General features: G+C 42.4%; 1 protein-coding gene across 1 annotated transcript; it reads left to right on the forward strand.

Annotated features, from left to right (window-relative positions):
* The first annotated feature begins 489 nt into the window (after nt 1–489).
* Nucleotides 490–12,447, forward strand: slc39a7 (solute carrier family 39 member 7). Its single transcript, XM_066669237.1, has 9 exons — nt 490–641; nt 1,516–2,135; nt 4,654–4,752; nt 4,887–4,956; nt 5,099–5,167; nt 5,493–5,615; nt 7,696–7,806; nt 8,032–8,228; nt 9,662–12,447. The coding sequence occupies exons 2-9, from the start codon at nt 1,521–1,523 to the stop codon at nt 9,914–9,916; spliced, it is 1,539 nt and encodes a 512-aa protein (XP_066525334.1). The 5' UTR covers nt 490–641; nt 1,516–1,520; the 3' UTR covers nt 9,917–12,447.
* Nucleotides 12,448–24,079: the final 11,632 nt, after the last annotated feature.

Here is a 24,079-nt window from a genome sequence, read left to right on the forward strand (position 1 = left end):
CTGACATAGGGAAACAAATCAGTATTTGGTTTTGGTGTATTTGTTATTTAATTGCTGTATGGTATTTGACGTGGGCAGAACAGTATCCGCAGATCAGGGACGTTTGTGTGACTGTGGATACTGCTCTGCCCATGTAAACTGCCAAACAGTAATTAAACCACACACAAACACATGACAACAACACATAACTCCCCAAACAACCCCTAACTAAACCCGTAAACGTGCCCAAACAATGTCCCAACAAAACCTCTGACTACTGCAATATCTCACTTTTTCCCTCTGAATTGTATTTTTCTTCCACTTTCTGTTGCATTTTGAACTTTTTATATATTATTTGATTCTTTTTCTGCTGTATCTTCTCTATTTCATTTTTTATCCCTTTATATCTTTCTCAGAACTTAACGAATGAGGGACAGCTAGCATAGTCCTTCAGAGGCTTAAATAACGTTAAATCATCGCGAGATTTGCACGGCTTTGAGTGCGGAGGTGGTAATCTCGCGATATTTCCCGGATTTGACTAAAGTAAACGCCACGTCGGTTTTCCGGAGGGAAGAGCATCAGCTTTGCAGCGATTTCTGACCAAAACAAAGCGCTTTTTACTAAATACTACTCACGGAAAACCTTGCGGAGTCGACAGGCAGGTGAGTATAAACAAGTACAGTGTGGAAAGAGAGGTGTTTTCGCTTGTTTATTCTTTCAATTCCGCTTGCTGCAGCGTTAGTGTAGTTCAGGTTAGCCCTGTGTGCGGAGCAATTATCACTCACCGTCAGTAACTCACTCCTCTGTTTTACCACTTTCTCAGTATTCTGTCACTTTAGATTCGTTTTCATTCGCCATATCGGGTCTGGAAATGTGTACACATCCGCTTCAGGTCCTATAATACCCTCCATCCTTCTCCCAGCTGTATAAGTCCATATTAACAGCGTTGTTTGAATGAATAAGGCAGAGGACTTTGATTTTGGTGGGTGAACAAACTACATTCCTCTTAAAATATCATGAAATAACGTTATACAAATCAAAAGTAGCTGCTTCTTAGCTTTCCTCTTTTCCTTCAGTCATTGTTGCCACAGATAGGATCTCTCTTTGAATGAGTAAGTCAGAGATCTGAGGACAGGGGCAGGTTAGAGAGGTAGATTAGCTGAAACCCACCTGAACAGACCTCGATTTGCAAAGATATAGGAGCAATCAGTCCTTTTTACCACCAGAAAGTAGCGAAAAAAAAATCTTCACAAGGTGTGTTTATAGTCCATGAATTGGCCAAACTTGTTTATGCTCCACAGGGTGGGGCTTTCCCAGGGGTACAACCATGTTTAAAATACATGTAACTAGTGATGCTCATTAACCTGTGATGCATTCAGTAAAACGAGGAGAAATCTGTCAGGGATTCATCTGCAGCGTCCATAGCCGTTTTACTGACCTCACCCACTTAAATAATGTTTACGCATTGTTAAACAGTTCCTTCTTCAGGACTGTAAAGTCAAAAGTGAGTAAATGTGTGATGGTTTCTGTTTCCAGGTGAAATGAGGGCATACTCCCTGTCTGTGCTGCTGCTGCTGGGGTTTGGGTTAGCCGTGTTAGCATCACAGCTAGCCTTTGCACATTCCCATGACCATGGACACCACGGGCATTCCCATGGTGAGGGTGGTTGTCATGGACACCACCACGGGCATTCCCATGGCGACGGTGGTTGCCATGGACACTCCCATGGTGGGGTGAAGATGCATCATGGTGCCAGCAAGTGGAGCGCTGCAGCAAACCTGCAGCATCCGGAGGAGGAGGAAGAGCTTCACCAAGGACATGGACACGCACACGACCATGGACACGCACACGACCATGGACACGCACACGACCATGGACACGCACACGAGCACGGACACGCACACGACCATGGACACGCACACGAGCACGGACACGCACACGAGCACGGACACGCACACGAGCACGGACACGCACACGACCATGGACACGCACACGAGCATGGGCATGCCCACGACCATGGACACGCACACGAGCACGGACACGCACACGACCATGGACACGCACATGAGCATGGACACGGCCACAGACTTGGTGGGGAGAGAGTGAAGAGAGAGGCGGAGTCTGAGGGACGGGACACAGTGGAGCTCTGGATGCAGGTAAAAATACAAAAAAAACTATTTGTAATGACACACAAAAGCCAATAGCCAATTTATCTCATTAATCTTCAGTATTTTTACAGTTTCCATTCCAAAAGCCAAGTTTAAGCACACTTCTAAAATCATTCATTCATTGACCTGTCTGTACCCGCTTCACAGTGGGTGGGTCCGGAGCCTACCTGGAATAACTGGGATGTAATGACCTTGAACCACTTTGCCGCTCGGGGAGTAGTTTGGGCACTAGCTGTTTTGTTCAAGGGCATTTCAGCCGTGGACGAGTTTGTTCCCCTCTGTATTTATATATCGTACTTTTTCAACCAGACATTTCAGCTTTAATCCTTCCTTTCTCTGACAGGACAGTGACCTATTGTGAATGTGTACTGGCTACGTGTGTGTGTGTGTGTGTGTGTGTGAATTTACAAACAGACCAAGGAAATATTTAAGTATTGCCATTGTATAATGCTACATTCATCTCTATCTCTCTCCTGTTTGTTTAGCAGAAGGGATTCAACAATGTAAACAACAAAAGACTGAGTTTTAGCCTTGTTTTCATTTCTGTTCATGTTCTCCGTTCCCGAATGAGATCACGCGGTGCTTTTGAATACTGGGTTGTCATATGCTTTTCATTATTTGGCTTAATTGAGACCATCCACAGTGTGATTCAGTAGATACGCATGAGTTTTTGGTGGTTTGGATTTTTTTTTTTTTTATTTACTTTTGAAATGGATGCCCAAGTTGGTTTCAGATTTGTCTAACTTCCCTGCCTTTGTCCAGTTTGGAAAATGTGGGATAGACGTAGCCAGGAACACAATTTTCAGTTTAAAAACAAGTCCAACCAAAATAAAGGCATTATAATACTGCCTTTCTGACTCTTGATCTGAGCTGTAAATAGGAGCAGTGGTTAAATGCTACGATGGTACTGTGTGTTTTATCTCTGTCTCTAAGAATGCACCAGCCATCCATGGGTTATAACCAACATCGGTTGCTTGTGGACGCCACCTCACCCCATAGTTCTTCTAAATGGAAGGGTGTTATTCAGAAGAGTGTTCCCCTTCTGCTGCAGTAACAGCTTCTACTGTTCCCAGAAGCCATTTGATATGAGGATTTAGTTGCGTTCAGCCTCAAACCCTAGCGTGGTCAGCTTCCAATGTTTGATTATTATTTCCGGATCACAAACTCTCCTCTAATCCATGCCAAATATGATGTAGGATGTAGCTCCATCAACCCAGAGAATATAATTTCAATGCTATGGAGCTGTATACCCCTCTGTCCACCACATGGCACTGAGCTAGTGGCCTAGGACTCATGTACGCATGGAGAAAAATGAATCTGTGTGTGCACAACTGAAGACCTGTCAATCATTTGGACCTACAGTGCATATATGAGAGGTTTTATTTCACCATCAGAGCTAATTCCCACACACTTTAAAACCAGCCACACCAAATTAAACAATGAGACACATCATCAGCATTGTGGTGATCTCTGAGCCAAAGCACAACTGCAGTAAAACGGTGTAACCACTAGAGGTCAGCAGAGATGTAGGAGTGTGTCTCAGCTTTTGTAAACGGGTGTTTTGTTCAAGAGTGTATTTAGCTATTTTAAGGCGCCTCCATTTCTTACTGAGGTGTTCAATGGCAGCCATGTTGTGTCTTGGCCGTATCACCCTGGACATCATAATAAAACTTAGGGAAATTAAATGCGATGCGTTGAAGCAGCTACACATGAGTGTAAGTTCAGCGTGCGCAGTGCCAAGTGTCAAATAAAGGAGTATAAACTGAATGATTACTCCATCTTGTATCGACACTCAGTGCTGGATCATTACCAGCGCTGCAGTGATACTGATTTGTGTGTGTTGAGCTGGTGTAGAGTGGATCAGACACAGCAGTGCTGCTGGAGTTGCTGCCACTCTCTGTCCACTCTGTGAGACACTCCTCCCTCGTTGGTCCAACTTGTAGATGTAAAGTCAGAGACAGTAGCTCATCTGTCGCTGCACAGTGTGTGCCGGTCGTCCTCTAGTCCTTCATCAGTGACACAGGACGCTGTCGGCTGGGTGTTTTTGGTCGGTGGACGGTTCTCAGTCCAGACACTGAGGGGTTTAAAAACTCCAGCAGCACTGCTGTGTCTGATCCACTCTACACCAGCACAATACACACTAACACACCACCACCACGTCAGTGTCACTGCAGCTCTGAGAATGATCCACCACCACATCACACCTGCTCTGTGGGGGTCCTGAGCATTGAAGACTAGAGTGAAATGGGCATAAGAAAGTATGCAGAGTAACTTTACAGTGTGGTCAGTGGAGCTGATAAAATGGGTAGTGAGTGTAGGTACAAGGTAAACCACCTGCATGTGTGTGAAAGAAACAGAAAGGGTAATAGTTGAATTCTGTCCTGTGGGTGGGTGGGTGGGGGTCTCTCTCTCTCTCTCTCTCTCTCTCTCTCTCTCTCTCTCTCACGCATGTATGAACATAGGTACACCTATATTCTGCTAATGGTCTTTTTATTACTGGTTTCAGGCGATAGGAGCGACGGTGCTGATCAGCGCTGCTCCCTTCCTCATCCTCTTCCTCATCCCTGTCCAATCCAACACAGATCAGCACCAGAACCTGCTGAAAGTATATACATTCATTACCTTGTGTGTTTGTATGTATTTCTATTTATTTGGCGATCACTGCACAAAATGTACTACTGTAAACTCACTTTTTATTTTTGTTCATCCATTTACTATCAGTCTATGTTTCTGTTTAAGGTTCTGCTTAGCTTTGCTTCTGGGGGTCTGCTGGGGGACGCCTTTCTGCATCTCATCCCTCATGCCCTGGGTAAGTAGAACACACACACACACACATCATCTCTTGCCTGTGCAGGTTTGGAGGCTTATCCTATCAGTAAGAATAGCCCTGTTCATTGAGATTCAATGTGTATTTACAGTTTGTTGTGGCATTGTGTTTTTCCCTGTTGCAGAGCCGCACTCTCATCACGGAGAGGAGGCCCACTCCCACGCCAGCGAGGAGTCACATGGTCACTCTCATGGTGTGTGATTAGCTTCATGAAAATCTGTGTATGATACTGATTGTGGTTGTTTTTAGGCATGGACACGTGTTTTAATTTAGTGCTGAATCGGAATGCTATGATGATAAATTGTATAATTTTTATGTCTATATCCTACATTTATGACTTTTTTTTCCAGTTTCTAAATTTGGAAACGTTTAAGAGTTAGAGACAGATTCCACCTATCAGACTTTGGACTGACCTTCTCTGTAGTTATTGAAAATGAAAATGAATTAATTCAGGCCGGTTTTCATGGCTTCTGTTCCCTGAGGTTATCTTTAACAGTGTTTTTTTTTCCCGTGTTCAGGTGCAGCCCATGGTCACATGATGTCGGTTGGTCTGTGGGTGCTGGGAGGAATCGTGGCGTTTCTTGTGGTTGAGAAGTTTGTTCGTCTTCTGAAGGGAGGCCACTCCCATTCTCACTCTCATGGTAAAATAGTCTGTACAGCATCAAGATTCATTTAGAGAATGACTAAATATGAATCATACAGAACAATGTGTAGGTGATTCACTAGGTACAATACTGTGTTACTTTTGCAGTTCCATGTCTTTTTAAATGTTGTAGTTTTAAAACGCTGTGATGTTATATACCACACCTGGCCAGTGGAGGGTCTAGAGTAACCTCACTGTCAAAGTCCCCATAAATTAATGCAGGGTTTATGTATATATTAATGCAGGGAGTGTTTATGTAAATCAGGTACTGTTTAATTGGTGTTTGTTTAAACCCAGGATAATGTGAGCATTAATATGATTTACAACAATCTGGTGGTGCAGCAGGTAGTGTTGCAGTCACACAGCTCCAGGGACCTGGGTGTTGTGGGTTCGATTCTCGCTCGATTCGATTCTCTCGGGTGACTGTCTGTGAGGAGTGTGGTGTGTTCTCCCTGTGTCTGCGTGGGTTTCCTCCGGGTGACTGTCGTTGAGGAGTGTGGTGTGTTCTCCCTGTGTCTGCGTGGGTTTCCTCCGGGTGACTGTCTGTGAGGAGTGTGGGAGTGTGGTGTGTTCTCCCTGTGTCTGCGTGGGTTTCCTCCGGGTGACTGTCTGTGAGGAGTGTGGGAGTGTGGTGTGTTCTCCCTGTGTCTGTGTGGGTTTCCTCCGGGTGACTGTCTGTGAGGAGTGTGGTGTGTTCTCTCTGTGTCTGCGTGGGTTTCCTCCATGTGACTGTCTGTGAGGAGTGTGGTGTGTTCTTTCTGTGTCTGCGTGGGTTTCCTCCGGGCGACTGTCGTTGAGGAGTGTGGTGTGTTCTCCCTGTGTCTGCGTGGGTTTCCTCCGGGTGACTGTCTGTGAGGAGTGTGGGAGTGTGGTGTGTTCTCCTTGTGTCTGTGTGGGTTTCCTCCGGGTGACTGTCTGTGAGGAGTGTGGTGTGTTCTTTCTGTGTCTGCGTGGGTTTCCTCCGGGTGACTGTCTGTGAGGAGTGTGGTGTGTTCTCTCTGTGTCTGCGTGGGTTTCCTCCGGGTGACTGTCTGTGAGGAGTGTGGTGTGTTCTCCCTGTGTCTGCGTGGGTTTCCTCCGGGTGACTGTCTGTGAGGAGTGTGGTGTGTTCTCTCTGTGTCTGCGTGGGTTTCCTCCGGGTGACTGTCTGTGAGGAGTGTGGTGTGTTCTCCCTGTGTCTGCGTGGGTTTCCTCCGGGTGACTGTCTGTGAGGAGTGTGGTGTGTTCTCTCTGTGTCTGTGTGGGATTCCTCCGGGTGACTGTCTGTGAGGAATGTGGTGTGTTCTCCCTGTGTCTGTGTGGGTTTCCTCCGTGTGACTGTCTGTGAGGAGTGTGGTGTGTTCTCCCTGTGTCTGTGTGGGTTTCCTCCGGGTGACTGTCTGTGAGGAGTGTGGTGTGTTCTCCCTGTGTCTGTGTGGGTTTCCTCCGGGTGACTGTCTGTGAGGAGTGTGGTGTGTTCTCCCTGTGTCTGTGTGGGTTTCCTCCGGGTAACTGTCTGTGAGGAGTGTGGTGTGTTCTCTCTGTGTCTGTGTGGGTTTCCTCCGGGTGACTGTCTGTGAGGAGTGTGGTGTGTTCTCTCTGTGTCTGTGTGGGTTTCCTCCGGGTGACTGTCTGTGAGGAGTGTGGTGTGTTCTCCCTGTGTCTGTGTGGGTTTCCTCCGGGTGACTGTCTGTGAGGAGTGTGGTGTGTTCTCCCTGTGTCTGTGTGGGTTTCCTCCGGGTGACTGTCTGTGAGGAGTGTGGTGTGTTCTCCCTGTGTCTGTGTGGGTTTCCTCCGGGTGCTCCGGTTTCCTCCCACAGTCCAAAAACACACGTTGGTAGGTGGATTGGAGACTCAAAAGTGTCCGTAGGTGTGAGTGTGTAAGTGAATGTATGAGTGTGTGTTTCCCTGTGAAGGACTGGTGCCTCCTCCAGGGTGTATTCCTGCCTTACGCCCAATGATTCTAGGTATACTCTGGACCCACCGCGACCCTGAACTGGATAAGCGCTTACAGATAATGAATGAATGAACAATCCACTGACCTAAGATACTTAGCTGTTTACATTGGTTTCATTGTTCTAATGTCTTCATGTGCCCAGCTGCTCCGAAAGCCAAGGACAGCGATGGAGAAGAGAAAAAGGAAGATGTGAAAAAAGGAGAAAAGGATAAAAAAGACAAGAAGCTGAAGAAAGCAAAGGAGGAAAACTCTGGTGAGAGATGAAAAAGAAAAAAGGGTAAAACATAAAACAAAAAGCCTTAGGGTGTCTGAAGTTAACTTCTTTAGCTTTGGAGCTATGAAGCTATGATAGATAATAAATAACGGAAGCTTCTCCACCACCTTCATCATGACCGGACCGTGATAGATTTGCCTTGAGTTGTTTAATTATCTTAATTAACTTCATTATGATAGTCTAATCCTTCTCTTTTCATTTCAGATATTAAAGTCGCTGGGTACCTCAATCTAGCGGCTGACTTCACCCATAACTTCACGGATGGCCTGGCTATCGGAGCCTCTTTTCTGGTTGGTCCAGCTGTTGGCGTGGTAACCACCATCACCATCCTTCTACATGAGGTGCCCCATGAGATCGGAGACTTCGCCATCCTCGTCCAATCAGGATGCACCAAGAGGAAGGTGGGTGTGGTATTTGTTAGAGCAGTTTTTCACAGTAGATCTGCAACAGGCTGTTTAAAAGAGGAGGCAGATGCTGAATTTAAAAATAAATTAAAAAAAGAGCCTTTCGTTAAAACAAGCCGGTCATCCAGCAGGTAAAGCTGCATTCTGGGAACATAACACACTCCATCATTGTGGAGCAGAGTTTAGATACACAAGCTATTTTTTTAATACAATTGAGCAAATATTACAAATGTTACTTTTTAAATTCCTCTGGCTTTTAGATTTATTCTGTAAAGTATCTCCTCCCTGTGTCTGTGTGGGTTTTTTCCCACAGTCCAGAAACACATGTTGGTAAGTGGATTGGCGACTCAAAAGTGTCCGTAGGTGTGAGTGTGTGTGTGTCTGTGTTGCCCTGTGAAAGGACTGCCGCCCCCTCCAGGGTGTATTCCCGCCTTGTGCCCAATGATTCCAGGTAGGCTCTGGACCCACCGCGACCCTGAACTGGGAAAGGGTTACAGATAATGAATGAATGAATCTATTTCTTCATAGAGATTGTATCAAACCCAGACACAGACTGTTTTACAGAGAGTCCCAGATGTCTTCAATGTGGTACAAACTTTCTCTTGATTCAGATCAGATTCAGAGCCAGATCATCGTGTAACTGCTTCATCCTGTGTGGGGTGGCAGTGTGTCTGGTGCCTCCCCAGAGTCCCTGGGCGCAAGGCAGGAACACACCCTGAAGAGGGCGCTAGTTGATATTGTTTGCTATTCCACAAAAACCTCTGAATTAAAACAAGCCATTGAGCGTTCTGACAGATCCTGGATAATTAAACCAGCCAAAGTTGGGTCAATCACTGCATTTATGATCTTCAGTTATTTAAGCTTCAGAATCATTGTGATGCTCCATTAATTTGTAATGGGGAGAATAGACCCTCTGTCATTGTCACTCTGGGATCAACACTGCTGAAACCGCACTGTGTAAGTTTTGGACGAGTGCAGGAAACCACCCCCACTCCCTCCACCTCCCCATTGATTTCAGTACAATGCTGTAATTATGAATTATACTAAAAACAGATCTTACAGTGTTCCTTTAATGAAATGATGGTGTAAATGTACACTGCATAACAATTTAAACTTAAAATTACAGCTTCAAGATCATTATGATGCCCCGCAGAGCTGTAAAAGGGAGAATAGAGCCTCTGTCAGTGCTACTATGAGCTCAGCACTGCAGAATCTGCACTATGTAACCAGCCCCTTTCATGCCCCTCATCACGATTCCAGTCACGGCTAGTGTACTGTATCATATAGTTGTAGCTGAAGTGGAAGACTCCTCCACTACTTCTAAGGACACTTTATACACAGCCAATGTGTCTTTGTCAAAGGTTATGAAGGCTTTTGATTTTGCTGACTCATCTCTTTCTCTCCTCCTCTGCTTCTTCTACTCTTTCCAGGCCATGTGTCTCCAGCTCCTCACGGCTCTCGGCGCTTTGGCGGGCACGGCCTGCTCCCTCTTGGCGGAAGGAGTGGGTGCCGCTGCCACCGCCTGGATCTTGCCCTTCACGGCCGGAGGCTTTGTTTACATCGCAACGGTTACCGTTCTCCCGGAGCTGCTGGCGGGCCGCTCGAGCGCGGGTCAATCAGTGATGGAGGTCATCGCCCTCCTGTTCGGAGTGTGGATGATGGTGCTGATCGCAGAGTACGAGTGAGGAGGTGAAAGAGCAGATATACAGCAGGGCGGGGAGCGAGAGAGCATGAGTTGGAGAGAGAGAGAGAGAGAGAGGGTTAGTTTTGGGGGTGTTTGGCTATTTGAACTTTTCAGAGACTCAGGGGACGAAGCAGTAAAGAGAATGATATGTAAAAACCTTACCATTCACAGCTATTTAATGCAAACAAGAGCGAGTGAGAGATGAGGAGTGGAAAACGGAGGCCTTTGAAAGAGAAATGCACTTAAGAATCCAAAGACCCTGCATTGATTCAGATGCTCGAGCAGCCCCCCCCCCCCCGGGGACCACCAGTGGCTCCAATCAAAACTCCTAAATGTGTCCTAGATGTGGGAGCCATTTACTTTCAGTCATGAATTTACGCACTTCTTCTGGAATGTCATGTCCTAGTAAAACGTAGAGTAAATTTGTTTATTTTTACTATGATTTGTTGTGTGTTTTTATAACTGTCCCGCGGAGCCATTTAAATGGATTTCTCACTTAGTCAGATAACATGATCCTAAAGGTAAGCATTCTACGCTCTATAGCCAAAAGATTGTAGACACCTCCTTGTCAAATGTGAAGTGTATAAAGAGAGATGAGGCAGTAACAGCCTCTGCTCTTTCTGAGAAGACTGTGAGGATTTGATGGCAGCGGCATAAACGTTTAATAAAGGCCGTGCTGATGTAATCATTGCTACAGCTTATCCACTGCAGAGAACCCACCCGTCTATCGCAGACTCCTTTGCAGCTGCTTTTTTGTATGAAATTGTTTGCAGAGTTGAAACACAAACCAATGGGTGCCACTCACAGTAGTCAGTTGTTAAGAGGTGTCTACATTTGGACACGTTGTGTAGCTTGTTTCTAATTGGACGAGCCTGACTTTGGGCTCATGTTGTCTGGCTAACTTGAGCAAAACCCTGCTGAACAGAAGTGATGCTAATCTTGGGTAAATTTTTAGCATCACGCCACTTCAAATGGCAAAAGAGTTATCGTCTCTCTCTCCGAGAAGCTCCTTTTTTGTTTGTAAGTTGGAAAAGCTATTCCATGATCAGCCCCTCTGCTTTGAGAAGCCTGATCTGAGGCCTTAAAACTCCTGCTTCCAGCTCTGAGACGCCGAACACTCGAACGATTTCTGAAAACGGGCAGGCTTTCTCCTAAACTTTTAGCAGTTTTGATTCCATGATTGACACTGTTGTCCACATCGTGTTCTCCTTTCGGATGCTAGAGGGGGAATTCCACTGCTTTTTCTAAATTTCAGAGTAACGGAGCGGTTGAGGTGAGAGCTCTGTTGTTTGAGACAGTGTTGGTGTGAAATGGTTGAACAAAGAGACTGATTTCTTTACAGTGTTTATGGCTGGAGGTAGGTGTCTCCATGTGTACAGTGCAAATTCAGCATTTTATTTACACTTCACAACAAACAATGAATTTTGCATTTAAGCGTCCATCCATGTATTTCTTCAATGCTTATTATCACCGACCCTTCTCTAGAAAATGTAATGAAGCAATGTGGCAGGAAGCAGAGTATTCCTAAAAAACTCATTTGATAGCTTTTAAAGAGACATTAAAGCTATTAGACGTTTGGTTCCATTCATCGTTCTAAGTTTATAGCTGGGAAATTTAAAAAACTGGTGGAATTCTCCTACGAGATCTTTTTTGAAAGTTACTGACCTGAATACGATGTCATATATTAAGTGATTTGTTTTTACGTGTGCACAAGTTGAGTTAAGGTCTGTCCCCACCTGCCCCAGCAGTTTCCTGTAACAGTGAGTGAATGTAGTTCAGCATTGTGCAGTAACTGGACCAAGGAACTGATTCTGCTGTTTGTTCTCAAGCACATTGTTCATGATCATGCCATGATTTTTGTTTTGTTTCTGTAGCTGTATATTTTTGACCAAAATTGTTTGTCCGTTCTTGGTAAGACGTTGTCTCTCCAGAGCTGTGATATCTGTGTAAACTGCTGGGAATGAGGTGGTGATATTAAATAAATCTCCATATTATCAAGTTTGTTTAATTTCACTTTCAAGAATTAGAGTTCTAACCTACTTCAGGAATGGGTTTCACAAAGGAGACTTCCTCAAAGCGACAGACAAACCAGAAGTAAAGGGTGGAAGTATGTCTTAAAAATGTACATTAAGCATTTTAACACCAATTAAATTTAACATTTATTTTATGGATTTTATAACAAAAAAGCTAAGATAACTGGCAGGTTTTGAAAATGAAAACAGCTGAATTAATGCAGTCTCTTTCACAGGGGTGCGTTAAAATCAAGTCTAAGATCAGTGTTTGGCTTTGAAAGAGATGTGAAAACTCCAGCTGACTAATTAGGTCTTGTCATTCTTGGAGTAACGTAGTGTTTTTGTGCTTCTGGTGAATACTAGCCTTTTTGTGCCTGGCCTTTACTTAGAAACTTTATGCTCACGCTGTGGCATGTTTTGCTTGTAATTAGAAGGAAACTGATTAATGCATTGCTGCCACTAACGGAGGACTCCATGTGCCCATCCCATTCTGATTTCTTCCTGAGTTCCCCAAAGGGTTTTTTTTAATGCATGGAATTTCACCACATTAATTTTATTCTGTATGGAACAAATAATTTGGTGTTAATAAATCTGTGCAAAGATTTCCTCCAAATGGATTTAATTCATTTGAAAATAGATTCAGACTGAGGTGTTTCTGTGTACACTCCACTCACCAATCTGATTAAAATCTCTGTAAATTCATGCTACCAGTAATCCGAGCTGAAATGACGTGCAGGCACTTGGTATACACCGTCCTTCAGAGGAAGACATGCCTAATTTACACAGGAATACGAAGTCAGACCTGCAGGGCACCTGGGCCCTTTAAGAGAAAGATGGAGAGATTTTGTGCACATGCCAGCAGTGAGAGGTTTCTGTCGACTGGAGTCATAAAGCTTTATTCCGCCTCTGAGACTCGAAACCTCTTCACAGTAAAGACTGGTTTTGAATGTGGGTTATATAGGGGTTGACATGTTTTAGCAGCCAGTTAGACATGATGGGTCTTCTTTCAGCCTTCATTAAGTAAATACAATGTAAGAATTGGTGCTTTTTTGTCTCCTGAGCACCCCCTACTTGCTGCTGAGTGTTATTCACGTTTACTGTACTGTTGTGAAATCAAGTCTCACACGCTTCCCTCGCTCAGTCGCTCACTGACATAAACAAGACTGTCTCTCGGATCTTCTACTAACACACATTCTCTCAGACACACACTCTCACACTCACTCGCCGAGTGATGTCTACATAATTCGTGAACAACTCTCAGGGATTTCGGCTGATGTTGAGCTGGGGTAAGGTGTGAAATCGAATAAAATTATGTTGACTACACGATAAAACCCATATATCACTCATAATTTACACTGGACTGTGTTATTATTGTAACCATCACTTTTGCTCACTCAAATATTCCATTCCACTGTCGTCTCTTTTTGGGGCGTGTAAGTAAGAAGAAGAAGATGATTCAGGTTACAGTGGTTAGCTTTATTAACGTTTATTAACCAAACGGCTTGGACAGGATCATCAGCTCGTGCTTCTCCTGCGCACGCAAACCCTTTCTCCCTCTGGCTGAGTCTGAAATCACATACCTCCAATAGTGAAGACAGCACAAAAGCAGTACGCGAGAGTGGCTATGGTGTCTGAATACAGAGTAATCATTGAGCAGTACAGGAAGATTCCCCGGATGTCCGTTCTTCATCGGGAGAAATTTTGAAGTATGCAACCCCAGCACACACCAGTCCTATCCCATGGTTCCACTGGAGCTGCAGAGCGGAGGAAGAAAAATGGTGGAAACTGGGAGCCAGATTTTTACAAGTGTATGATAGAACAAAAGTTATTATGATTATGGATAACATTAAATAACGTTATGAGTAACTCTGCGGCAAACAACAAACCCATTTTGCTTGTTGTCTAAAGTGGTAATAACTTGTGAATTTTTAAAGCGAAGGCATATGATACTTACATTTCACATGAGGTAAAGGATCAAAAAATTATTCATATTGTGTCTTCTCTGAGCTACTGCACCATGCCATCTCAGTGTGAGTTAGAGTCCATGGGGGAAAGAGCCCTTGTAGGTTTCACAAAAACATACAAAATTAAAAAAACAGATGACGAACAGGGGACTTTTAGCGACTAGTGGGACTTTTGTCGTTGGTGGTGTGATGTCACAGGTCAAAGGACGTTGGTAAGATGGCGGATGTAGTGTAATCAGTCGCCTCAAACTTGAAAGTCCCCCATTGGGAACAGAGCCATAGGAACAAAAATACAGAAGAGTAGAGACTGTATTGGAATTATAATACTGAACACACTACACATCCTACCACGTTATAACATAACCCCAAACAACATTCATTATAATCATACACAAGATGTAAAATATCCTAAGCCAATCCATTAGAGCTTCACATAGGGTTCTCCACACTCTCATCACTTGCCTTCTCTCTGGTGATGTGGCCTTACTAAAAGCTTTCAACAAATCACCTGACCCAAGGCCAGCTCTTCCGCATTGTACTTGGCCAATCATATCCCTTAGTTCTAATGAGCTCCTGGCTACCTGCACGGCCACTTCCTGTTTTTGTGAATGGCGCTGCAGCTTTAAACACTGCATCCTTCGATGCTCACAAAATCATCTCACGACTCACCTTTGCACATTTAAATTCCTCAGCTGAACTTGAGTGGTGCTGAACTCAGCTGAACCCCTCTCCCATACCATGCCACGCTACTTAAAGACTGTGGCACCCCTAAACACTTACTTATGGCCTTGTTCATAACCCTTTCCATCTTCTCTACTTCTGTGATTGATCATAAACTGTCAATGGCCACCTAATACGAGGTAGTAAGCCAAACTGCAGACACCACAATTTCAACTTCCCTGACAAACACTATCTATCACTGCTATTAACAGCCTTCACCAGTTCAGCTTTTAGGCCCATAACTTGTTATTGTTCTAAATTAGTTGTATGTGATTATTTTACTCTTGGATTTTGGGTAAAGTTTGAAAATTGTGCCTTCATATCTGATCACTCTCTTCTGTTTTCTGTTTTTCAGCATCAGAACACAAACCTTACTTGGTCTGAGTCACACACACAATGGGGGTTATGGTATTTGGTGCGTATTTGGATTTCAACTGATCAAATCTATGGAGGCGGTTGCTGCAGACGGTTGTGTTATCTTCCCTTGACTTCCGTTTCCTGTTTACCAGCAACTTCAACTCCAGTGTTTCATCCATCCAACTGCTCACATTTGAGGACAACTCTACATTTCTGATGCCAGCATGTTCAGGAGATGGGGACTAATTTGGTGTTCTAAGAACAACACAAGGACAGAAGTCAAAGCAGTGGAACTGTAAATAAACAATGAGACAGTGGTATTAAAATCTCCTCAGCACACACCTACACAAAGTAAAACATCTCCCCACCAGCACACACCTACACAAACATAATAATCTGTAGAAAGGATTAACTGGAATGGTTATCAGTATGAAGTTTCGTGTATTTAAGTTATATTATAAAATCATAAAAACAAATCATCTGTTGTACATTTTAAGGTAAGCATCTGCAAAGCATCCAGTTCTTCTATGACTGCTTATGAGCATTACAAAATTACAAACACACATGAGTGTAAAGGATAGGTAAACAGCTGTAATATCTAACAGCAAATGCAGATAAAGAGAATAAAAAAGTAAATCTTCATGTACAATATTTAGTTTAGAATGTAGTGAGAATTGTAAATAAGAATTTGAACGTTTTAAAACAAGATTCTGTTTCCAGTAGATACTTCCTCTGTATTGGAAGTCACAGAGATAGAGAAACAAGTACAGACTCTTGGGTTAAACAAGTACAGACTCTTGGGTTAAACAAGTACAGACTTTTGGGTTAAACAAGTACAGACTCTTGGGTTAAACGAATACAGACTCTTGGGTTAAACGAATACAGACTCTTGGGTTAAATGAATACAGACTCTTGGGTTAAACAAGTACAGACTTGGGTTAAACAAGTACATAAAATGGGTTATAAAATATGGTGTGAAATGAAGTATTTACATTTCTAACCCTACACAAACCATATAGTATAATTTTCCATTCTGTAGTGCACATTCTTTTCATATTACATACAAAATGAATTATTGAACAAGAGTTGGAAAATGGCACTGTAAAATTTAACAGTGCAACACAATATATTGTATTTTTGTTTATTATATATTTATTCGATTTTTGTTCTGTTTTCAAAACCTTGTGCTTATGTTGATTATGAACTATCCTCCTGTTCTGTATTAATATTAATAACAGTACCATTTAAAAGCACAAATTTGTGATCAGAGTAAAATCTGATTTCCTGATTATTGAAGTGTCCAGTGGTTTATGGGCTTTTTTTGATTCATGCTTCATTTGCATTTCTCTGGATTTCAACTAAATTGTTATAATATGTATTTAAATATTTTGCATGATTATAATGAAATTCACCACTAATATTTCCCAGATTACCAGAAATAATTACTGATCATTATACAAATCTAATCAGTTTCCACTGAAAACAGCTTTTATTTCAGCATTTTTAGCATAAATGCATTTTTAAAGCATTTATAAATGCTTTATTTTTATTATAGCATTTATTTATTTTTTTAAACATTTACTTAACCAGGTGGACTTCCTCCTCTTGCTCATTCTCCTTCTTTCTTTTCACTTCAGAAATCTCAGATATCATAAGTAAGTCAAAGCCAACCACATGTCAGCTGGACCCTCTCCCCACAGTTTTGGTAAAAGCCTGTCTTCCTTCTCTAGTCTCTTTCATCTCTGCCATCATCCACTCCTCTCTTTCCACTGGAACTGTTCCTGCATCATTTAAAACTGCTGTAATTACTCCAATTCTAAAAAAACCTGGTGCTGATCCTTCCAGTTCCAATAACTTACATCTAATCTCAAATTTACTGTTCATTTCCAAAATTCTCGAGCTTCCGCCCTCTCCATAGCACTGAAACTGCTCTCAGAAAAATCACCAATGACCTCCTAATGGCATCTGATTCTGATTTACTCTCCATCCTCATCCTCCTCGACCTGAGTGCAGCATTTGACACTACCTGTCACAGCACCCTCCTCAATAGACTATCCTCCATTGGTATCACTCAGATTCCTCTAAACTGGTTCAAATCATACCTCTCCAGCCGCACTCAGTACATTCAGCTCAAAACTTTCACTTCCCACCCTTCTTCTGTCACTTCAGGTGTGCCCCAGGGCTCCGTCCCGGGGCCCCTTCTCTTAATAATTTATCTCCTTTCCCTTGGTCATATTTTTTGTAAGTTCAACATCTATTTCCACTGTTACGCGAATGATACCCAGCTCTACCTTACTGACTGCTTAACAGAAATAAAATCTTGGCTTTCCTCAAATTTACTTAAACTAAACAGCGATAAAACTGAGGTTCTTCTCGTTGGTACTAAATCAATATTATCCAAAACTGACAGCTTTTCTCTTAACATTGACAATTGTTCTGTTCACCCCTCCCCACAGGTAAAGAGTCTGGGTGTCATCCTCGACAGTACACTTTCATTTCAATCTCATATCAATAACATTACCTGGTCTGCCTATTTTCATCTCCGTAACACCAAGCGTCTACGCCCCTCCCTTACTCCCCATACCACTGCCATCCTTGTCCACAGTCTTGTCACCTCCCGCCTTAATTACTGCAACTCCCTCCTTTTTGGCATTACCCACAAATCTCTCCATAAGCTTCAACTGGTCCAGAACTCAGCTGCCTGTATCATCACTAGAACCCCCTCCATCCACCACATCACTCCTGTTCTGCAACAGCTCCACTGGCTTCCAGTCAAGTTCCGCATTGATTAAAAAATCCTTCTGTTAACATTCAAGGCCATCCACAATCTGTCTCCACCATATCTTTCCAATCTCCTCCATGTTGTAACTCCCTCTCGCACCCTCAGATCCTCCTCCTCCATTCAATTGACTGTTCCCCCTGCCGGTCTCACTTCCACAGGAAGTAGAGCCTTCAGCTGCTCTGCTCCCCAGCTTTGGAACACTTTACCCCCCGACATATGGAACATAAACTCACTCCCACAATTCAAGTCTTCACTCAGAACCCACCTGTTTAAGATTGCCTTTTCATTTGAATGACTCAGTTGCATTGTTTATCTGTTTTCAATACTGTATACTTGTGTTTTGCGGTATTATTTATTTTTATTGTTTACTTTGTACTCTTTGTAAGGTGTCCTTGAGTGACAGAAATGCGCCTATGAAATAAAATGTATTTTTATATTATCATTATTATTCACATATCTCTTTTACAAAATAGACCTGGCCAAAAATGGAAGTAACACAGAGGTACAAAAAAAAAAATAAAAATTAAACAAAACATTTACACCTGGAAAATTTACACCTGACTTGGTCAACTTCACCATAGCCTTAAAATTGTTCACTGGTTCTTGAAGCTTATTTTGTAGGTTGTTCCAGGCAAAAGTTGCATAAAACCTGAATGCTGCCTTTCCTGATTCAGTCTGAACTTTGGAAACAACAAATTGCAAAACATCAGGAGAACGAAGACTGCAATTGTCATGCTTCATGTTTAAAAGAGAGTTTATGTTTAAAAGACTGTTTACTAAGAATGGCTTTATATAAAAAAAACATTGAAAGCGAGTGCCCAGCGAGAGCAGGATGTGCAGCAGTGAAAAAACCCTGCTGATCCATGAGAAATGGGGTGAGGAGCGATTTTCAGCCCAAAAATTAAAACAACACATAAATACACAATGAGTATACACAAGAGAAGTCATGAACCACTTTATTTTAAAGGCTTTTCACATTCCCGGCATTTCCAAACTGATAGCTGACTCTCTCTCTCACTTTCAATTTCAGAGATTCAGAGCACAGAGTATGAGCACCACTGCCCTCATCCCACACCGACACCTCAATATTCAGATATTTTGTATATTCCCACTTCATTCCGGCTCCACCATCTTTCTTTCATCTCGTAAGATCACCTGCCCTAGGTCGTAGCACCCAACACCCTCTCAACGTACTCGACCGGCTGGCAAACCTTCAGACGTTTCTACCAACTTCAACTTTCCATTTCCATGAATCCAAACCACCACCTCACTCCTCATCTTCTCCATCTGGTCATTAACTCTTAAAGACATCAACTTTTTCCATGGTTCTCCACATCCTCCTTCTCTTCACGACTAGGTCCCCCTTCTCGGAGGCATTAAAAGGAATGAACCAATAATAATAATAATAACACTGTAATTTATGTAATTTTACAGAAGCTAACTGTAAATTGAATTTAGGGCTGGACCTGAATATCTGGTTATTCTTTCGCTGTGTAGGTATTTAATTTTAAATTGAGTTTTATCCTTTTTTCTTGCTAAATAGACTATTGATAAACGCAGCGCTCCATTGCACCTGTACTCAGGATCTCCAGCCCTGAAACTGGCACTGATCTTAGCTCTGCTTCATGAGCCCCATTCACCCATATTGAGGACTGTCAACATAAAAGTCCTTGTCTGGACTTGAGTATTGTCAAGGCCACGCCGTTAAAACTGCTAATAACATGAATGCAAATAATAAAAATATAAGAAAAGAACTTAAGATTCTTAATCAATACACTCTTATAAACAAACTACCTCTTTGTGAAAATGATTAACACTTTTACGCAAAAATTAATTAGGACTCCTAATTAACTCCTCATGCTACAAGTGTTTCCTGCTGAACAGCCAGTCTCCCAGCGTCCTTCGCTATTCGCAGTGAGTTACTGTACTTAAGAAATGCTCACATGGAAGCTTTTCAGCCCACAGCAATGTTCCTTATTTACAAGAAACAGTAATTTACTGTAAGATTTTCCCTCTAAAATTCCTTCCGTCTCCTGGTGTGTGTCTGAGTGTGTCCTGTCTGTGAGATTCAGGACCTGACTGGTCATTAATGGGTTAAATGATTCCCCAGAGCAGATATCATCAGTTTTTAAACATTTTCATTAGGTTCCTTCATTATTTTCGTGTTTTGTGTGTTTTACTGTCTGGTTGTCTGAAGGATAATGTAAGACTGCCGTGGTTAACTTTACCCCCTCTTGGTCTTGACCTCTTGGAATGTGTGTCCTGGCCGTCACGTCTCGTCCTGTCAGCACTTTTAGCTGATGGCAGTCACTTTTGGTTCCTCTTTCTTTTTTTATTGTTTTGTGATTAGATTTTTTTTTTCTATCAGAAAAAAATCATTGTATTTATTTATTTAATAGAAATTGAGTAAATAATTGAGTGTGAGTGAGTGAGTGAATGATAGAGGGTAATTGATCAAATGTGAGTGACAGAGTGAGAGTAAGGGATTGTGTGTGTGTGAGTGGGTGTGTAAGTTAAAGTCATGTAAGTCATGTAAGTTGAAGTCATGTAATGATATAAAAGAAACAAGGCGTCTGAATAACAAGGCTCTGTTTATAATCCGGTGTCATACTGGACTATAATACTGACTTCATTTTGCTGACTGAACCCTGGCAGCAACCGGGTGAAAATTTGGCTCCAATTGAAGCCACAGCTCCAGGGTTTCAGTCTGTGGATCAGACTCGTACCACAGGTCTGGGTGGTGGCCTGGCAGCTCTGCACCCTTTCAGCTTTAAGGCCCAAATATAATGTTCATAAATTGTCAAAGAATAAGAATGTGAATGCCTCAGTGTTTGACTAAAAATCAGACATAGCCTTTAATACCAAGGGGTCACTGTGCATTAAATAATGGGTGAAGCCAGCTCTTATCTTCTAAGGTGGCTATGTAGACTAGACATAGTGTATGTGAGTGAAAGGACAGTCCCTGGGAAACTGGAAAGAATTCTGAAATAAGATGTGGGCAGAAACACAAAGATTGTTTTAATGTTATGGCTGATTGCGGTATATAAAATGTTACAAAAGCAAATTGTGCATACTTATGGGAGAGGGAGGATGGAATCTGGAAAGCAAAAGGGCCTAAAACCATTTTGGTAAATCATGTATTTGGATAATACATGGATCATGTATTTTCATACATTAACATTCACAACTTGGAATCACTTTTTACATTCATTTTAATATCGTCGCTGAACAAGAAAGAAATCTACAACAAAAAACTTTACAGGAAAATGAAAAAAACATGTTAATTTTCAGTGGAGGTCAAAAGATTTTATTCAGAGCAATTTTAGAGCATTTCTATTGGTCTGTTCATCATTATTTTTACACACAGTGTAAAAGACTGCTGCTGTGTTCAAAAGATGTAGCAAACTAAAATAGACGAATATGGAGATACATGTTTTGATTAGATGGTGACTATATAGATCACAACTTTAAAGAAAAGCTTCCAGTGCAAATAAAGTCTATGGGAACTGTGAAATGTCATGTCTGATTACAACTGATCTCAATAAATCTCTATAAAAATAGAAGGAAAACTCTGGATGTTTTTACCACAGACAGAAGTCTCAGGAAATAGATCTCTGATTTACCACATTTCCTCAAATCGAATAAATCAAGAACCTCATCTGGTCATCACTGGACCCTCCTCTCTTCAGCTACGTTGGTACTTCCTGCACTAGAGAATGATCATTGAGTTCTTTCAGACTGTGGAACAGATTGACTGTTTTCTCAGGAGAGGAATTCTCCCTGATCTTCTCCGTGATGTACTGGACTGTCTCCTCCGAGTCCCCTCTGTGTCAGTAGACCTCGTAAGAGAGTCTGATTGGACTCCAGCGAGAGGCCCAGAAGGAAGCGGAGGAAAAGGTCCAGGTGTCCAGTCTCACTCTCTAAGGCCCTGTCCACTGCTTTCTTGAGGAAATCAGAGGTGGATTCTTTGAAAAACCCAAAGAACCCATTGCCTTGCTGTAGAAGTACATCTCTGCTGTTAAAGCCAAAAGAAACAAATGCATAAAAAGCTGCCAGGAACTCCTGGACTGTCCGATGCACAAAGCTGAAAACCCTCCCCAGACGTATGCCGTAATCCTCCGTGAAGATCTGAGTGCACACTCCCGAGTACACTGACACTTCTCTCACGTCCATGCCATGCTCTCTCAGGTCGTCCTCATGGAAGATCAGGTTTCCTTTCTCCAGTTGCTGGAAAGCCAGTTTTCCCAGCTCCAAGAGGGTCTTTCTCGTCTGTTTATGATCACGTTTTAGTTTGTATTTCTGGCTGCTGTGTTCGATCTGAAATATCAGGAAGTGTGTGAACACTTGAGTCAGGGTCCTGGGGCTCTCTCCACTCTCTGCCTCACACAGCATTTCCTCTAAAAAAGTGGCTGCAATCCAACAGAAAACAGGGATGTGGCACATGATGGTGAGAGTTCTTGAGGACTTTATGTGTGTAATAATTCTCCCAGCAAGGCTCTGATCACTGATTCTTTTCCTGAAGTATTCCTCTTTCTGAGGGTCACTGAACCCCCGTATCTCTGTTATCTGGTTAATGCAGGTAGTGGGGAGTTCACAGGCCGCTGCTGGTCGAGTGGTGATCCACAGGAGAGCAGAGGGTAGCAGATTCCCCTCGATGAGGTTAGTCAACAGCACATCCACGGAGGCTAACTGTGTTACATCAGATAATCTCTCGTTGTTGTGGAAATCTAAAGGAAGTCGACACTCGTCCAGACCATCGAAGATGAACAAGACTTTGTAGCGATAAACATCTCTTGGCTTTAATTCTGTTGTGAAAAACAGATGAAGAAGGTCCAGCAGACTGAGTTCTTTAGTCTTCATTAAATTCAGCTCACCGAAAGGAAGTGGAAACATGAAGAGGACGTCCTGGTTTGCTCTTCCTTCGGCCCAGTCCAGAATGAACTTCTGCACAGAGACTGTTTTTCCGATTCCAGCCACTCCTTTAGTCAGCACAGTTCTGGTGAGATGCTCTTTAAAGATGTCATTGCATTTGATGGGTGTCCCCGTTATTGCCGGTCTTCTGCACGATGTTTCAATCTGTCTGACCTCATGTTCATTACAGTCCTCTCCACTTCCTCCCTCTGTGATGTACAGTTCTGTGCAGAGCTCATTCAGGAGAACTGAGGTTCCACAGTTCGGGATGCATTTGTGTACTTTCTGAAATGTATCCTTCATTATGGATTTGAGTGTTTTATGACAGGAAGGAGCCAGTTCTAAAAATAAACACCAAAACAAGTTGAAATTACAATGTGTAATATTTACTTTTATTAACACAAATTCAATAGCACGCACTACATCATCGTCATAAAATGTTATTCATTAAATTAGACTCTCTTTGTGATATAAACACTTTCGTGATGCCAAACCCTCCAGAAACCAATCTACTATAAGGAATGGTTCAGTCCTGATTTGGTTCCTCCATCACGTCTCTTTATATTTTACAGACACACTTACAAATTGCTTGAAAAAACTGCTTTTATTTACAGTGACACCAGCGAGCTGGAATTCACTACAGGAAACACTAAAGCTCAACTCGCTGGTGTCACTCAGTCATTTTCATTCATTATCTGTAAGCACTTATCCAGTTCAGGGTCGCGGTGGGTCCAGAGCCTACCTGGAATCATTGGGCGCAAGGCGGGAATACACCCTAGCAACACACATTCACTCACACCTACGGACACTTTTGAGTCACCAGTCCACCTACCGTGTGTTTTTGGAGCGTGGGAAGAAACCCACGCCGACACAGAGAACACACCAAACTCCTCACTCACCCGGAGCAGGACTGGTGGTCTCTGGAGGTCAGGTCCCTGGAGCTGTGTGACAGCGACACCACCTGCTGCACCACCATGTCGCGCCCATTTTAAATGTTTAATTTCTAACCATGTTTTCTTTTCCTTTATCATTCTTTTATTTTGATTATTATTACTATCATTAATTCCTTTACTATTTTTACTAGTTATTACTTTTTTTTTTTTACTGCTGTTTGCCTAAAGCTATGTTCAACTCATATTTATATTAAGATTAGCTTCTAAATTTATAACTACTAAATTTATTCTTGGTTTTCTTTTCTTATTAAATTTGATTTATTTGTTCACTTTTACAATTTATTTTACTTGATTTTATTGGCACTTTTTTTATTTTATTTCTTTTATATTTTAAGTTCCCATTAAACAGTCCATTTGTTGTAACAGTGTATTGCTCAGCTACATTGTAAACGAGGGTTTCCTTCAATGGAATTCTGAATGAAAATAAAGGTTGATTGAGATAGAGATTGACATTGTGAAGTCCCC

Source organism: Hoplias malabaricus, chromosome 4 (assembly GCF_029633855.1).
Source record: "Hoplias malabaricus isolate fHopMal1 chromosome 4, fHopMal1.hap1, whole genome shotgun sequence".
NCBI classification, from domain to species: domain Eukaryota; kingdom Metazoa; phylum Chordata; class Actinopteri; order Characiformes; family Erythrinidae; genus Hoplias; species Hoplias malabaricus.